At 47.2% G+C, this 18,014-nt stretch overlaps 1 protein-coding gene and 1 pseudogene across 9 annotated transcripts in view; both read right to left on the bottom strand.

Annotated features, from left to right (window-relative positions):
* Nucleotides 1-468: 468 nt before the first annotated feature.
* The window catches only part of ZC3H18 (zinc finger CCCH-type containing 18), a 71,629-nt gene continuing 54,083 nt past the window's right edge, over nt 469-18,014 (bottom strand). For 5 of the 9 annotated variants that reach the window (XM_036440863.2, XM_045582606.1, XM_036440862.2 and 2 more), the window contains 10 exons: nt 11,764-11,955; nt 10,580-10,705; nt 7,504-7,605; nt 5,931-6,074; nt 5,403-5,462; nt 4,096-4,256; nt 3,653-3,855; nt 2,930-3,026; nt 2,034-2,130; nt 469-1,377 (listed from right to left, as the gene is read on the bottom strand). In XM_036440863.2, the coding sequence (XP_036296756.1) occupies nt 1,164-1,377; nt 2,034-2,130; nt 2,930-3,026; nt 3,653-3,855; nt 4,096-4,256; nt 5,403-5,462; nt 5,931-6,074; nt 7,504-7,605; nt 10,580-10,705; nt 11,764-11,955 (1,396 nt within the window). In that variant the 3' untranslated portion in view covers nt 469-1,163. The remainder of the gene's footprint in view (nt 1,378-2,033; nt 2,131-2,929; nt 3,027-3,652; nt 3,856-4,095; nt 4,257-5,402; nt 5,463-5,930; nt 6,075-7,503; nt 7,606-10,579; nt 10,706-11,763; nt 11,956-18,014) is intronic. The other 4 variants (XM_036440859.2, XM_036440856.2, XM_036440853.2 and 1 more) reach the window with 2 other exon arrangements.
* On the bottom strand, nt 15,978-16,404 carry LOC118720696 (annotated as a pseudogene).

An 18,014-nucleotide genomic window follows, 5' to 3' on the forward strand; every position in this document is an offset into this window, starting at 1 on the left:
CCAACTGCTGACATTTCTGCTCTGCAATGGACGGACGGAGTGATGTGGGGACTGGATGGTGCATCTAAGGCTCTGAGGAGGGAACTGGCTTTGGGGATGGATGTTACAGCCTGGCCTGAGGAACACCCTTCTGACTTCTGTAGCCCCAGGGCCCTCTGCTGGGAAAGGTGTCCACGAAGCCCCACCAGGGCCAGTCCCACTGGGAAGAAACAGGAATAGCACTCCCTGGGGGCCGCGGCCAGTGCTTGGGCTAACAGGCGAGTGAACAATTCCATTCTGGGTTGGAGGCTCCAGGCAATGGCACAGGGGCCTCTGCTGAACTCCATGTCTTCAGCCTCCAGCAGCCAGGGGCCCCTAAATAACAGGTGGGCCCAGCAGATGTCGTGAGGTGGCTGGGCCCCATGCCATGGGAGGGTAGAGGGTATGGAGCCAAGGCACATGCAAACAGCACCACCAGGGCAAGATAGCTGCTTATCAAAATATTTTTATTTTAGGAGACCCTTCAAAAAAAGACCCTCCACATTAGACAGACGCCCAACAATACCCATGGCCTTTTTTTTTGGTCTTTTCTGTATATTTTCATTTTCAAATCAACTAAAACAATTTGATGCTTAAAATAAAAGACAGGAACTATTTCCCAGTCAGACTTTAGTCAAGAATATATATATATTTTTTTGATCCTAGGGATGGGCAGGGGTGGGGAAGAGGTTGCTCAGTAGCACTAGGTGTTCCTGTCCACAGTAGGAGAGCCGTGTGGTGAGGACACGGCACACAGCAGGGCGCGAACTTGCCTGACTACCAGAGGGAGGAAAAGAAGATGGGGAAGAAAAAATGTATGGGCCGGCTGATCCGGGCATCTGGGACTTAAAATTTACATAAAACTGTGCCATGTCCTCGCTCGGTGCTGTCTGCCTGCCTGCCTGTCTCTGCTCTGGGAAGGACTGGTCAGTGTGGTCGGGAGAAGGCTGAGGTTCAGCGTCATCTTCATTATGTGTGTGTGGCTTCTTTTCCAGCTGAGAAACTTTTTTTTCTTTTTTAATTTTTAAAAAGAATCACAGCCAAAATAAGACATTAACTGCAAAATCCAAAATGGCTGCGCTTACCCTATTTATAAAAACACAGAGTCTTTGCCTCTGGCAGGGGAGCCGAGCCCGCGAGGCCCATTATACTTTCCCGGGAATCTTGGCCCGCTTGCGAGCAATGGCATCCTCCACGGCTTTGAGCTGTTTTAGGAGCTCCTCCCGCCTCGACAGCGTGCTGGCCTTCCCTGATTTGGTGCCCGCGGAGGCGGCGGTGCCGGCGCCGGCGTCTGAGGCTTTACCAGGCACACTTGTGACCTTGCTGGAGCTCTTGGACTGGGGTGACAGTTGACGCTTCCTGTGAGGGTGGGGAGGTTGTTAGAGGGGTCCAAGTGCCTGTCTCTCCCTGCTGAGCTTCCTGCCAGGTGGGGGACACGAGGCCCAGTCTGGGGACCTGGACCCTGTAAGCTATACCTGCCAGGTACAAGGCACCCTCTCAGTGAATGGTCAAGAAGTGTTGTCAAGCCAAACCCTGTCCCTCCTGCTTCTGGGCTTTGTATGCAACTTCCCTCTGTGGCCATACTGCTGACTTAGGAGGGCCCCTGAGGTCTTGGGCCCATGTGTGTGTGGAGGGTTGTACCGCTCTCTGAGTCCTATGCCTGACCCCCCATATCCTCCCTCACCCAACCGTTGACCGTGAACTGTATGGTGTAGGGGCACAGGGACTCAGAGCTGACTTCCTGGGGAAATTACTCTCCTACTTCCTATGCCTAAAATGGAAGATAAAAGAGCTGTGACCATCTGCACCCAAACTGACCCCCCACCTCAGGCTGTGAACAAAGTGCCTTAGGCTGCTCCTCATTCCAGGACCCAATGCAGGAAAGGGGGGGAGGGTGTAGAGTGAGACATGTGTTTGGTTTCTTCCCCCCAGATCTAAGACATTCCCCAGGTACCTCTGGGTCTGCGGAGCAAAGGGGCCAACGTAGAATAGCCATGGCGCAGGCAAGCACTCACCTGTCTGGCAGGGCCACGGGAGCCTTGGAATTCTGGCCTCTCTGCCGTTCTGGCTTGGGAGAGCCCAATCTCCCACCTGACTTCCGGTCCCGAGAACCTGGGATAACGTAAGACCAGGGTCCCAGTTACATATGGTCTGGTGCAGCCTTACTGATACTAGTGCCCCCATTCCAAAGAGCTGTGACAGATCAGCACAGCTTCCTCATTTTTAAAGGAAGCAGCAGAAGGGCAGAACCAGTGAGAAAGGAGGAAGGGGAAGCTCTGATCATGTCAGAATGAGAGCCCAGGAAAACCCCGAAATCGGAGCTCCAATTTGGGCTAGCATCTAAACAGACACTGAGCAGCCAGACTTCACTAACTCCGAGCCCCTGCCCACTCACTGTGCCCTCCTTTCCCACAGCCCAGGGTGGAGTTTCCAGAGCCCTCGTGTTTTGTACTATCACAGGAGATGCGAACCCCGCCATTATCTGCCAATCAGATGTTAAAGAAAAACAACAATGCCACTCCTAGTTATTTTTCATGAAAAAAAAAGTTATTTGTGTTCAAATAGTACAGTTTATAAATAAATATTAAAGCCCGGCCTGTGTAGCTCAGTGGTTGAGTATCAACCTATGGACCAGAAGGTCACGAGCTAGATCTCCAGTAGGGGGCGTGCAGGAGTCAGTCAATCAATGATTCTCATCATTGATGTTTCTCTCTCTCTCTCTCTCGCTCTCCCTGCCTCTCTGAAATTAATAAAAACATTGAAAAAAAGTAAAACTTTTTCTTAGTTTTAACTTCTAATACTGTGCTGATAATTCACAAAACCAGAGAAGTTCCTTGGGGCCCTTATTTTAAAATAATGGATGAGGTCCTAGTCCCTCCGCCCATAAGGCCCCTGCAGGGATCGAGCTCACCTCGGTCTGGGGATAAGTTGGCCCGCTTGGCTGGAGGAGGGCTTAGCCTGTCCTTGTCTGAGGGCTCATATCGCTTTCTGCTCCCTTTATCAGCGGCCTGAAAAGATGGAGGGAGCACAGTGAGGACACAGGGTCTGAGCTACTGGCCACCAGGCAAAACTCAGTGAAAGGAACATAGTGTGACATCCTCACACCAGGACCTGCTCCCCTCATCTGGCTCCCTCTTCGCGGTGTGAGTGAAGCGAGCAAGGTGCATGGTTTTGGGGCCTTCATTTTCTGCAGCAAAGATGCTGTGCTCACTGGGGGGCCGCGAGCCAGGGATGGGACTCTAGCAGACTCAACCTCTCGCCCTTCAGGTCCCATGGGGCCCTGGAAACATCAGCTCACAGAAGCCAAGTTTGCTTTGCTCTGTCCCGGTGCTGACTTGAGGGGACTGGCCAGCCCAGGCACAGGGAGGAGGGCGAAGAGTGCGGGTTCTCGGACAGGGAGAGCATCCGCCAGGGGATGCTAATGCCTCAGGACATGCTGTAGAACCCGTCCACCCTATGCCCACACGCCTCTCCGTTTCCCACAGGACTGACCATCAAGGCAGGCAGATGAGCAGGGGTGACACCTGGCCACCAAGTTCAAATGGCCACTTGGTCCCCCCTTGGTCTCAGTCCCAGGATGAGCCGAAGGTAAGTGGCTCCCTGGAGCTCTCACCAGGTGTGCCCAGGGCCTCACCTTATTCAGCAGTGTCAACTTGATCTCCTTGTGTGCCACAAAAGCACCCTGCTGGGGCTGCCCAGAGGGTGCCTGCTGAGGGGCTGTGGGCTGCTGGGAGGATTTATTGCCTGTGGAAGATTTTGAGGATTTGGGTGGCTGTGTGGATGAGTCCCTTTTCCGCTTATCCTCTTTAACGCCGTCTTCTTTTTTAGATTTTCCTGCTGACAAAAAATGCTTGGTCATTGTCACTGATACCACAGTGGCTTCTCTTGTGGAGTGCCACTTGGTGGAGTGGTGCATTATCAAGAAGGCAACATGTGTGCAGGGACAAAAGTGGGAGGTCACATTCTTGTCTGACCAGTTGCACTCAGTGCTGACAGAGGCTACATGCACCCTCTTTACATGAAGAGCCTGCCTTTCCTCTGGAGCCATAACAGGTAGGACACAAGGAGCCCCCATACCTTTCTCCTTCTTGGTCTGGGCTGGGGTGGGGGACCGTGAGCTGGCTGAGGACACAGGGCTGGCCAGGTCTGCATACATGTCGTCCGAGTCCACGGTGTGCACCGAGCTGCTGCTTGATGTGGCGCTGGACACTGAGGAGACGCTGCTCACACTCAGGGACCTAGACATATAAAAGGCCATTTGTGCCTGCATGTCGCCGACTGAGGACGGGTTGATTGGGTGGTGGTGGTGGTGGTGTGTTTATATCTATTTTTCCCAATTCACAGTCTTAAGGAAAACCTGAAATTTCAGAGGGGACTCTGGGTAATTTAAAAAGGTGCCTCATAGTGTGGAGATGCTCACGCTATTTGCTGGACAAGGACATATGACTAAGCATGACTCAAGAGTTAGTGATGACAGAACTGAGAGTCCTGGTTAATGATGTACTGAGAGAGCTTCAACCCGCAGACATCAGACACTAGATGGGAGATCACTTAACCCATTGCACGTCTCAGGAAAGCATGCAACAACGGCCAATCTCACGGGTCCTTAGTTCTTTCACAGCCCACACTGCACAAGGACTTGATATGCACAAAGCTGCTATATCAGTGTCTGCTGAGTACTCTCTCATTAGCTCTGAGAAAACACCAATCACTGTTCCCTAAAATTATCAATTGCTGGACAATGGAGGGGGAAAGAGAGCCCAATACTTTTTTTTCTTTTAAGGTTAGGTCTTTAGAAAGATTTGGGTAATGTACATAAACCACCTGCTGCCTAGAAATAAGAGAAAGTTCAACTTAAGAGATCTAAGGACTGATCAATACTGTCTTCTTTTGAAACACCCAAATAACAGAATTCTTTTCCAATTATTTTCTCAGATTAAAAAAAATTGGCTGTCCCTAGCTGTCTCAGGCACAATAGGACAGTGCAGAACCCAATACTCCACACAAAACGAGCATGAAGCCTCCATGTTAATCTCTTTTAATCCTGCTGAACTGGGAGCACCCTTGCTTTAAGCCCGCCAGGTGCTTATGGGGACAGAGGGTGTCCCAGCCCCTCCACATGCTTGGAACCATTAGACCAGGCTCCCTACTCTGTGAGCATCAGTCCATTCTCTTCTCTGTGTCCAGATGGAGATAGCCAGCCAACTACGCTGCTCTTGAACAGCATTGACTGACAGCTGTCAGCTGTTAGCCACAGGCTGCCTGAGGGGAGAAAGCCTCACACCCGCGGGGACCTCTCCTAAGGTCCTGGATCTTGACTGGGAGGCAGGAGAAAGGGCAAAGAAGCTGATGAGGACGGGGGCCAGAGAGATGCTGACAATGACCTGGATCTGGAACTAGAGCCGCTGTAGCTGCTGCCGCTGCCACTGCCACTGATGGTCCGCCTGCAACACAATCAAAAGTCCCACCACTCACATCTCTGCAGACTTGACAAAAGGCAGACACTCTCTTCAAAACTAGGGCCAATCACTGGCCCAAGACAGATGTTTAACCAGTAACTTGCCGCAGACCCAGATGTGGGAAGAGCTCTATTTTTCTTTTATGTGCACTTTTCCCCCCTCAAAAAGTAAAATAAACTTCTCTTCAGTGTCCCGTCTGGCGCCCCCCGCCCCCCCCAACTGCCTCTTTCCAGGATGGATTCTGGTTGTCAAGGGAGTGCCTTCCCTCCTCAGGTGGAACAGTGAGATGGGGAAACAGGCTCAGTGAGGTGGCATAACTAGCCCCAAACCTCACAGATCAGGGATAGGATGGGTTCCTGGCCTGGGTTGCTTTGTCCAGGAGATCCCCTCCCCTAGCCCTTGCACCAAAGATACAGAAATCCCCACGAGGCTCCGTGAGAGTCGTGTGCTTACCTCCTGGGAGGGGTCCTGGCTTGGCGCTCCCTCCTCCTGGCTTCCCGAGGGTCTCCTGGCTTGGCAGGCTCAGGGGTGGGGGCAGCGGTCTTGGGGGCCTGTGGTGGGGCTGGAGGTGGGGCTGGCTTCTTCACCATCTTCTCTCTGTGTCATGAGATGCAAGGAAGTCAGACCTGGTGGAGGAGCCCAGCCAACGACCTCAGGGTGTGACCCAGGGTGCATCGCCAGGAAGGCTAGGTGGGCTGCTGGTCCCATATCACACCAGGCTCTTGGAATGTTTCTGAAGCTATAGGCCTACTTCTCCCCACAGGCAGGAGCCGGAGGTGCATCAGAAGCAAGATGGCTCATCTGAGAGTTCTTGAGAATCGCAGAGAGCTAGCGCTGTGCTCCCCGAAACCTCTTGTCCCCCATGTGGGGTGGCCCTTTGAGAGTGCTGCAGCATGTTCACATGTGGAAACCACACCAAAGAAAACAGCTCCCTACGTTTTTTTTTTTTTTTTTTTTTTTTTTTTTTTTTTTTTAATATCTGCTAATCACTTTGGTGGTGCTGAGCACTCCTGATTCAGTTGGAGTACAGAGCATGTACCTATCAGAGACTCTGCCAACAAAGTGATCTCAGCAGCAAACAGAGTCTTGGTCAAAAGCACAGTGTCAGATGAGTCAAATCTTTGCTGATGAAAACGCAGGAGCAAAGCGTGCGTCATGCGTGACTATGTGTGTGAAGTCCTGGCAGGGAAACAGCCACTGCAGGGGCTCGAGTATCTGCATTATGCAGTCTCACAGGTTTGTTAACCCGCACTGAATGGTAAAATGTAGATGGATGAGTTGTGTTGCACAAAAATTATTCCTCAATACGATTCATTTATGAAAGTGAGCTGTTCAGGATTTCCTAAATGTTTCTGAGACCTTTTAGCTTACTCCATTTAGGATAAAACACTTGTAGTGTGCAGCTTTTCAACGCCCGTTATACAGCAGGTGTGGGCTCTTTCCCCACTGAACAAGTAACTACTATAAGAACAAGTCAGGAAGCAGGGGTTATGGCAAGGACAGGGCCCAAGGCAGGCACGCAGGTCCAGTCTGCTCACACAGAGGCTGCCTTGCCCCTTAGGTGGCAGAATTGATGTCACAGAGAATTAACTACCGACCTCCCTAAAGTGCCTGGCTGAGACACTGCACGTCAGGTGTTACAGAAGTTAGGTGATGGTACAGTTCTCTATGTTTCTGACTTCTCCCATGAGCAGCAAAGGGGAAGAGGAGGCAGAGTCTGGCAGGCAGCTCCCTTTCATGCACTGCAGACACAGCCCTGGGGCTGAGCATGGCAGGAACCTCCTCCTATCTGCCTGCCTGGTAAGAGTGGGGCTGGTGGCTGCACTTGCTTAGAATCCCAAGGAGCATGGACATTACACACCCCAAGGAACATGTAGACCTAGGGGCCATTACGTGTAGGCCCCTAGGTCTACACATCCACCTCTAGGGGTCCTATCTAGAGTTCCCAAGGACTTTTCCACATATGAAATGTGAGGGAGGGAGAAGGCCGGATGCTGCCAGCCCAGCCTGACCACAAGGCACTTACCCTGCTTTCCCGGGAGGCAGAGCTGGCTCCCCCTTGGTTCTGACAGGTCTGTGTGGAGAAGGTGTTGGAGAGGGAGACGGGGATGAGGAAAAGGACCGGGACCTAGGGAGTAAACAGAACTGTGAAAAGGGAGCACCACAGTGCCCTTGTCCAAGTCTGAGCATGCTGGGGATGCCACCTCAAATTCACAGAGAAGGCCACCATGAATTTCTACTTATTTGCCTCAGATTCCTACTTATTTACAGGATTTCAGACAGTTCTTGGTCATTTCATAGAGTACATCGCCAGAGGGGAAAGGAGAATGCTGAGGGGATAGCTCTAACAGCACTGCTGAGTCCTTCTGAGGCCCTGAGCCGTGGGGCATGTGAGCGTGGGCAGGACCGGAAGGGCACGGGCTCTACTGTGTGTGTATAAAATCATAACGAGGAGACACACAGCCTGACCGGGCCATGGCAGCATGGGAGAAATGGAAGGCCCAGTGGGACACCTGACACTCAGGTTGCTGGAAGGTGGGAGTGGCTACAAGAATGGCCAGCAGCACAGGCCCACGAACAGACGTGGCAGTGCTATGCGGCAGAGACTTGTCTGGCCCGAGGAGTGTTACAGCTAAAAGAAACTGTGATGAGCTCATTTGGATACAAGATGCAGGGGTCAGAAGGATGACGAAGTCCTGGGAAAGGGGCGCTGGACGAGGTGGAAGCATGGCCTTTTCAGATTGCTGGCCCCACCATTCAGGATTCACACGACATCACAAAGGAGCCAACCTTTAAAAGGTTTATGGGTTTGCTATATTTTTCTTCTACTTAGAAATGGAAATGGTCACGTAAAACTTTCAGCCAAGAAACACCAACAGCTAAACTAAGATCAGGGCTTTTGCAGTCACATATGCTGCAATGTATAGAGACAGAGCTTCATAGGAAAAATGCTCATTTCTCCTATCTTTACACTCACTGCCTTTGGCTAGGCAGCCTGCCATGGGAGACAGGAAGGAATGCCAGGCTCACTTCCAAGAAGCTTCTATAACACTGTGCAGCTCGGAATCACCACATGGAGGGGGTGGTCACCTCCTCAGAGTAACCTCATCCCTGGGTCCCATTCCTCAGAAGGCTGCTGCATAGCCAGTGCCCACCTGGTGTGCTGCAGAACTCTGCTCATGTTCTCAGGTACCACCTGGGCCTGCCCAGGAGCCAGCAGAGGCCTGGAGCCAGGGGAGAAGTGTGCTCAGTGATGGACATTGGAACAGTATAAACACAAGTCAAGAGGAAGGGAAAGTGGAGAAAAGGTGCACCTAATTTTGTGGAAATGGCTAAGAAGTTTATTTCCAAACAGAAAACATCCTGAAACTGGTCCAGTACACAGGCTGCATCCTAAGTGGAGTTTCTTTAGATCTGGGTGATGAGGAAGCCAAGCATCCTCCTTGGGGTCCACCTCCTGAAAGCGCAGCCAGGTTTCCACTGACTCTCCTGCTTGCAGCCCCCTCCCCTCCACGCCTAACTCAGCATGAAGAGGCTGGTAAGCCCACCAGGCTGAGGATGGTTCTTTCTCTTGTTTGTCGCCATGGGCCTTGTCATAGCTGTCTCAGTCCTGTCCCTGACCTTAGGGACTTAATGCCATGGGGCCTTCTTCATCTCTCCTTGTGTCCATAGAACACATGCAAGAAAAACTGTAGGTGATCTTCCCATGTGATTTCTAATGTTTCTAAGTTTCCCAGCTTAGTCTCAGGCTTCTTCCTGCAGCTTTCCAGCCTAGTTTCTTAAATGAAGCAAAGGTTTCTCCCATTGTTGATGCTCTGATCAATAGCTTTCTGTCTTTCACCTCATCTCCTACAGGCAGCATTCCATGATTGCTCCATGACCGGCAGCTGTTCTGGGTACTGCTTCAACTTCCGGCAGGAAATCATGAGGCCCTAGGACCCATAGCTGACCCTCTAGACTAGGGGTGTCGAACTCAATCAGAGAAGGGGCCAAAATCTAAAATCCAGCCTAAATCGCGGGCCGAATGGTTTACTGAACAGTCATAAACTGTCATTGTGATGGAAACGCAGCGGAGTGCAGTGATGACAGCGCGGTGCGGGCCACATTGCAAGGCCTGGCGGGACGGATTTGGCCCGAGGGCCTTGTGTTTGACACATGTGCTCTAGACCCCTGAGAAAAAGGTTTTCTTTATTTGTAAAATATATTTTTATTGATTTTTTTTTTTTTTTTTAAAGAGAGAGAGGAATGAAAAGAGGGAGAGGAGGAGAGAGGGAGAGAGGGAAAGAGAGACAGAAACACCAATCAGAGAGAAACATCCATCGGCTGCCTCCTGCATGACCGTACTGGGGACTGAGCCTGTAACCTGGGCATGTGCCCTGACCCGAAATTGAACCAGCAACCTTTTGGTGCATAGGACAACGCCCAATCTACTAAGCCACGGGTTTGCTTTTCTTTTTCAAGGTTATTAATATGCACAAGATTCAACATTCATGGAAAACAGGCCCACATATCATCTACTGTTTGTTCTACAGCCCACTTAAAATGTTAACTTGACCTCCAGATTTAACAGCTCTAATAATCTAATGCTGTTCTAATCCTCTTAACAACTGCCCTAAAGTAAGATTAGCTGCCAGGAAATAGTGCCACTGTGGGACAACAAACCACTGCAAAATAAACAAGTCCACTCACTCCCCAAACATTTGGTGATATGCTTCTCAAAGAAGCGCGCGCGCGCGTGTGTGTGTGTGTGTGTGTGTGTGTGTGTGTGTTTATGTGTGTGATGCCTCATTTCTGATTTTAGCATGCCTCCAAAGGTTCTGTGTCCCCTGATATGCACTGTATGTTAAGATCTCCCAGTGTGTGCAGTTTGTTAATTGGCCCCTCACTGTGTATTCCGTAGAATTTATCACAAGACACGTAACTTGGTGAGATTATTCTGAAAACAACAGCACCTGGAAGAACACTGTCAGGATAGAGACATGCCACACAGACATACCCAGCCACTCAGATATGCATCACACACACACACACACACCAATAGAGACTTGGGCCACAACCAGAGGTGCCCAAGTTCACTACACCCAATAAGCTGTGGGACATACCTGGACCGGCTGCCTGAGAAGGAGCTGTGTCTGGAAGACCGGCTAGAGTAGGAGCTGTAGGATGAGGACCGGGACCGAGACCTGGACGAACCAGAGCCAGAGTAGGAGGAGGACCGTGAAGACGACCTAGAGCATCAGGGCGAGAGAAGAGAGACCAGGTCTTTTTCCACCCAGCCCTGCCCACCGATACCAGGCCTGCTGTCCTCATAGACACACCCACCAAAATACACCCCTCTAGACACATCCCCCTCATAGACACACCCACCCAGATACACCTGCTCCACACAGATATACTCATGATGATATACCTCCCTCCACACACACACACCTACCCAGATACATACACAAAGATATATCCCCCGCACTCATATAAACACACACAGACATACCTCACCACACTCATACAGACACACCTGCCCTTTGGACACCTCTGTGGACATGCTTAGTCCCACCCTCCTTTTGGTGGGAATGGTGTTTAGAAACCAAGACCTGGATACTGGGTATCTCACTGTTATCTTTTCATTTTGTTTTATGTATCTCACTGTTGCTGTGACACAGCTCCCAGGCCGTCAGTGTATAGAGCCAGGATATGTGTGCTCGTGTGTACAGGTGTCTGTGCACAGATATGTCTATATATTTCTCTATCTGTCCAACGGTGCATGTAGTGAACCCTGACTCCACAACGACATTTCCACTTCCCGTCTAACACTGTGGCTCCCCTGGGTTCCCCCTTTCCGATCTGTAGTGTCTCTCTGGCAGGGAAAAGATCCAGCTCTCACCATCCATGACATCCTCACTTGTTTGCACAGAGCTAGTATATACTCAGGTTTCAGAGCTGCTAACCCTGGCTCCCACAATAAATTGTTCTGTTGGTCTCTCCTCTCAGTGTCTTTCCCGGAGTGACTCAGGCAAGCATTCTCCCCAGACAAACACCCCCTGACACCCTCCCTGCTCTGGTTCACTGGCCAGGTCTGTGTTCCACTGTGAGTTGCCCAAATCCTGGCTGATCTCAATATGTGAAGCTGTAACATGGTTCTAAGTGCCAGTCTAGTTTGCTGCTAATGCTGTAGCACCCAGTTACTCAGTAAGTTGAAACCAACAAATGCCTGTTGAGTCTTACTGACTTCTCCCCAGGCCACGACAATATCATTCCTGTGGTGTTTATGCACAGCCTGCCTCCTTACCTGGAGGAATTGGAGGCAGAGGCTGATGAGGCTGATGTTTTTCGACGCCTTCGTGCACGGCTAGGGGAGACCGATACTCCAAGTTTCTTCTTTGGAGACTTGGACCGGCGCCAAGGGTCTTTCCACTCATCTGCTCGCTTCACCTGTGGCCCAGTGGAGACTGCCTCCTTCTTTGGTGGCTCAGCTTGTCGGCTAAAAAACACAGAGAGGTTAGCAATTCTCGGGCAACCTGCCATTTGCTAGTATACTGCTATTTTGTGAAAGATACTGAGAGGTGAGATTATGATCTAACTGACTTATCTGAGAAATGCCTGAAAAATAACAGGTCATTGGGGAGAAACCAAGATGGCGGCATAGGTAAACACCTAAACTGCTGCCTCGCACAATTTCAAAACTGTATCTACAAGACAAAACGGACATCATCGAGAACCACAGAAAGGCTGGCTGAGGGGAAATTTTACAACTAGAAGGAAAGAGAAAAGCACACTGAGACTCAGAGGAGCTGCAGGAGGCAGAGGTACAGATGCGCACACATGGAGTGGCAACTGAGTATGAGGCTAGCTTTCTCAAGCGGGAGACAAAAGCTCCCAACTGCACTGAACTCCAGTTCTGGGCAAGACTCTGGGGACCCAGACTCATTTGGGGAGAAACTGGACTGTCTAGCAGTGGGTGGAACTTGAGGGCAGCTTTCTCTGAGAGCTTGCAGCGATTACCATGGGACACTGAGACGTGGGCCTATTAGGGCAGGGCTGATGGGAAACCAATGTTGTCTGCTCTGCCCTGAAACTCTGCCCCATCCAAGCTGAGCACAGAGGCTTTTCCAAGTCTTGTCTCATAAGGGTGTCTCCAGCACAGAAGTTCTCCCAGCGTAGACACAGCTGATCCTCACAGCCAATTGGCCTGCATGTCAATTCTCCCAAGTGATACCAACAACAATCAAGGCACACAGCCCACAAAGGGGTGCACCAAGAGTGTCCACCTCAGGTAACTGGGGAGGCTGAGCCACTGGGACCAATTGGATACCCAGCACACAAAGCCACTATATCAACTCAGGGAAGCAGCCTAAATGTGGAGAAAAAGAAACAGATCACAAATAAAAGAAATGGAGGAAAGCAAATGACTGGAGATAGAGTTCAAATCCATGGTTATAAGGTTTTTCAAGAATTTCCTAGAAAAGCCTGATAAATTTAGTAAGATCCTCAAGGATATGAGAGAGACCCTCGAGGATATGGAAAAGGACCAACTAGAAATTAAGCATACACTTACTGAAATAAAGCAGACTAGAGTATCACAAGAATCAAGTCAAAGATTTGAAATACAAAGAAGCAAAAAACACCCAACCAGAAAAGCAAAAAGAATCCAAAAATATGAAGATAGTGTAAGGAGCCTCTAGGACAACTTTAAGCATACCAACATCTGGATTATGGGGGTGCCAGAAGTAAAGAGAGAGCAAAAAAATACTGAAGACCTATTTGAAGAAATAATGACTGAAAACTTCCCCCACCTGGTGAAAGAAATAGAATTACAAGTCTAGGAAGCACAGAGAACCCCAAACAAAAGGAAGCCAAAGAGGACCACACAAAGACACATCATAATTAAAATGCCAACAGCAAAAGACAAAGAGAGAATATTAAAAGCAGCCAGAGAAAAAGTTAGTTACCTACAAGAGAGTATCCATATGATTGTCAGCAGATTTCTCAACAGAAACTATGCAGACCAGATGGGAGTGGCAAGAAATATTCAAAGTGATGAATAGCAAGAACCTACAACCAAGATTATTGTACCCAGCAAAGCTATCATTCAGAATTGAAGGGTAGATAAAGAGCTTCACAGATAAGGAAATGCTAAAGGAGTTCATCACCACCAAACCAGTATTATATGAAATGCTGAAGGTATTCTTTAAGAAGAGGAAGAAGAAAAAAGGAAAGATAAAAGTTATAAACAACAAATACATATTTATCAAAAAGTGAATAAAAAAATCAAGTGAATAAAAAACAGAATATAATAGAATCTGGGGCATAAAAAGGTAGTGGACTGACAATTCTTGGGAGGAAAGGGGTATAGGAGGTGCGGGAAAAGACTGGGCAAAAATCGCACACCTTTGGATAAGGACAGTGGGGGAGGTAAAGGCAGAGGGTGGGGTGGAAACTGGGTGGCGGGGTGCAATGGGGGAAAAAAGAGGAACAATTATAATAATATGAACAATAAAAATGTATTAAATTAAAAATATATATGGAATAAAAAAAAATAACAGATCATCTAGTAGAGGTAGCCAATATTCCACTTACAACAGTATGATCTTGAACAAAACAGCATACCTCTTTCCATAAATGGTTTCTGCTCACGTTTCTTTTTCAGGGAAATACCCATCTTTCTCCTTCACTGTACCTAATACTGGTGTTTCCTTTTTTTCAATATAATTACTTATTGAATTCTTATTTTTCCCACTAGAATGTAAGCTCTGAGAATGACAGGGATGGAATCAGCCTTATGTAACATATTCTCTAGAGCTGGCACACAATACTTATGAAATTAAAAGGATAACAAAGTATTTTTTTTCATTAGAAATTTTGTGAGTTATCAAACCCAACTCTTAAAGACATTGGTTTAATTCACCCAGAGAACATCCCGATTAAATCCCCAGTGTCCAAATGAGGGCTGGTAAGTTATCAAGAGGAGACTCTACTGAGCTCAATGGCAATTCCTTGTAACTCCTGGCCAAACTATATAAATACTGACTAAAGATAGGCAGATGAGACCAACTGGAAACAAATCAAGGCCTAAACGTGAAAGCCACATTCTGCACAGGAGAACTGGGAGTGAAGGGAGGCGGCAGTCACTGAGTCCTAACTGTGGGAGCCCACCCACTACTGTCCAGGAGCTCAGGGTGCAGAGAAAGTGGGAGTGGGAGGCTCAGAAGCCCTTTGGAAGAAGCTCAGCTCCAAATCAGAAACACCTACAAACCTAACATCCCCACTTAAATATGAGCCGAAGTAGAGTTCCCACTAACAGCATAATATGAAGGTATCTGCTGGTCCTGTGATTTTTTAAAAATTCAAATATTATAAGTTCACTTAAAGTTTAAAAAACAAACCAGAAAGATAAGAAAATAAAAGTCCTGCTATCTCAACTCTCCAGGGACAGCCAACATTGCATCTCTGCATGTCCTCTCCATCTCTCATTTTCTACAATCACACTTGCACGTGTGCTCACACTCTGGGACCTGCCTGTGACTGCTGGGCCAGCAGTAGGAGTAACTCTTCCTGTCATCCATTTGTGGAGATGTGGTCTTTCTTGACTGTGTGGCAATTCACTGTCAGATTTTATATAATCTGAATGTTTCCTCATGGTTAGCTGTTTTTTAACTTTTAGAAAACACAAAACATTAAAATGACCCTTTATATATACATTTTATGGACATCTTTTTTTAAGGTTAAATGCCTAGGAAGTGAAACCAATGCATCAATAGAAAAGAGCATTCACAGGTTTGTGGTAAACTGTCAAAAATTTTATCCTAAAGTGAAAAACCGACTCATAATATCCCACCAGTATGAGGTGTCCATGTTATCTGACTCTCAACTATGCTAGGTTCCTGTGTTACCAGTGAAACACCATAAACACCACCAGATAAAAATAAACCCCAAATGTTGGCAACTGTGGGGTCTTCAAGGTGTAGATGGTTCATACTAAATGTTGTTCTTGCTAAATGTTAAAATATAGCACAGAATTTTGTTTGATGAGCTTGACTGAAACCCAACAATGGCAAATACAGAAATTGGTTCCCATTTGTTCCTATTGTTACCGCCAAGGCTGAAAATTTCTGTCTTCTATACGTACTGATACCTGTGAGCTCTGGTCGTCTGTTTTGTTCTTGGCCAATTTTCTAGTAAGCTCTTCAGTTACAAAGAATTGGAACTTGCTTTTTAAGGTGTTGGGTGGTGGTGTCTAACATAGTGTAACATTTTAACTGTCAAAGCAATTCCTTTCCTTCTCTTGGATAGCTTCCTATAGGCTTATAGAGTCCGTCTCCATTCCAAGTCATATTCACTTGCATTTTTCTTTTAGTTGATCTGGAGTTTCTTTTTTTCAACCATTCCTGAAGCACTGTCAAAGCAGCACTGCTTTTACAAATGGTTTGTGATGGGATGCCATCTTTTTATTTTTATTTTTTATTATTATTATTATTTTTTAACAGAATGAGACTTTTGTTTTTATTACTCAAAAAAGCTTCATTTTTAAATTTATTTAGCTTTCCGACTCTGTGCTTGTGCCTTCAACACTTTTACAACGATTTTCTGCTCCTCAATAAGGAAAGCACGCTTGATCCTGTCACGGACACATTTAGCACACATGGATCCACCATAGGCCCTCTGACGTGTTTTTTCGTTTTAGACAACCTCCTTAGAACTTTAGGTCTCACAGCACGAACTCCTTGAAGTCGGCCCAGGCACACACCACATGCAGATTTGGGTGCTTTCCCAACCCTTCTTGGTGTAAAGGTAAACAATTCTATTACCAGGGGTTCGGGACAGTCTAGTTTTGTTAGAGGCTGTATTGTAGGACAGCCTCCGGCGGTATGTCAAACTCTGAACCATGGTGAATACCTGAAGTCACCATCCCCGGAAGAGGAAAAGGAAAGGGATACCATCTTTTAAAAAAAAAAAATAATTTTTTTTTTTAAATTGATTTTTAGAAAAGAAAGGAGGAGAGGGAGAAACAATGTTGTGAAAATATAACATTGACTAGCTGCCTTCTGCATACCTCTCATGGGGATCAAACCTGCAACTTGTGCAGTTGCCCTGAATAGGAATCCAACCATGACCTCCTGGTTTATAAGTTGATGCTCAACCGTTGTGCCACATGACTCATGATATTTTCAATTTATAATGGGTTTATTGGGATGTTGAAAAGCGTCTGTTACCCCCCCATCCCCCAACTTTGCAGGATCCTGAATCTTCACCCCTTCTGAGGGAGGCCTCCTGCCCCAATGGCTGCTTTGCTTCCCATGCACAGCTCAAATCAGGACCCAGGCAACAAACAGAGGCTTGGCTGACAGCAGATGCCCTCTCACTGCAACAAGATTTGTTTGAGATGTCTTGTAGACATGGCGTGGGGAAATGGGTTTTTGCTATCCAAATTCAGCCTAGAACCAAGAATGCTGAGGGCCTACTTAAGAAGGCAAATAATTCTTTCCACTAATATACACAGGGTAAAATAAGATTGTTGTTAGGGTGTTGAATTTGACAGTAGAATAGTAGTCAAGTTTTCAGAGTAATTTAAATTGGCTAATTGAAATAAGCGAATATTCTAGAAAAACTGAATGTACTATACCAAAAGCTGTTCTTAAAGTGTTAACAAAAATTTTGACTGACAATTCAACTCATGGTAAAATTGCATAACATGTAATGAACCTAAAGCAGTCATATTTTAGAGCAAAAAATTAAAATGTAAAAGCTATCAAGACTACATTATAAAATTCCCAAAAGCCTCCTAATATTTAAATTTAAAAAAGGCAGTGATAGGAGAATATCATGTAAGGAAAAATATCCTGTAAGTAAATTACACCTAGAAAATTTTTACTTTAGAAAATTAAGTTTCATTTGTAATGCTAATAGCAAGAAACCCATGAAAAACACACATGGTGTCAAAATAAGCCAGAGGAAAATCATTTGGGCAAAAAAATGAAAAAGGACCCCAGTCAAATATATAGAAAATATTCCTTTACTAACTTTTGGTGGAGAATATGTTTATATACTTTCAGAAAATAACTCCAAGACTATGTGGATTCCTGCAATAGAGAGGAATTGACAGGACTGCTCCAGCCAGGAAGACAGAGAGAAACAGTCCAGAGATGGAAGATGCTGACAACGCCTTGCCATACTAGCAGACAGCAGCTGTGCGTCGCTGAAGGATGCCCAGGACCAAACCAGAGACAGTCGAACCTGCATCACCACCATTTGTCCACCATCCAGAACTGAAATATCATTGCTGACATGTACACACAAGAAAATGTTCGACATTGAAATTGGTACTCAAAAGAACTGTTGGCCCAGAAAGAAACTCACTACAGACTGATTAATTTGCCTCTCAGCAAGTAACCATTATGGCTTGTCTCATTTTTGGTTTTTATAAGTGCATTTCTTGTATCACATGATCTCACGCATCTAAGGGAACTAATGAACAACATAAGCTGAAGAACAAAAACAGAGCCGGTAACAGGGAAGCATTGATCAAACTGTCAAACCTCAGAG

This window comes from Pipistrellus kuhlii, unplaced genomic scaffold (assembly GCF_014108245.1).
Source record: "Pipistrellus kuhlii isolate mPipKuh1 unplaced genomic scaffold, mPipKuh1.p scaffold_m20_p_17, whole genome shotgun sequence".
Classification (NCBI taxonomy): Eukaryota; Metazoa; Chordata; class Mammalia; order Chiroptera; family Vespertilionidae; genus Pipistrellus; species Pipistrellus kuhlii.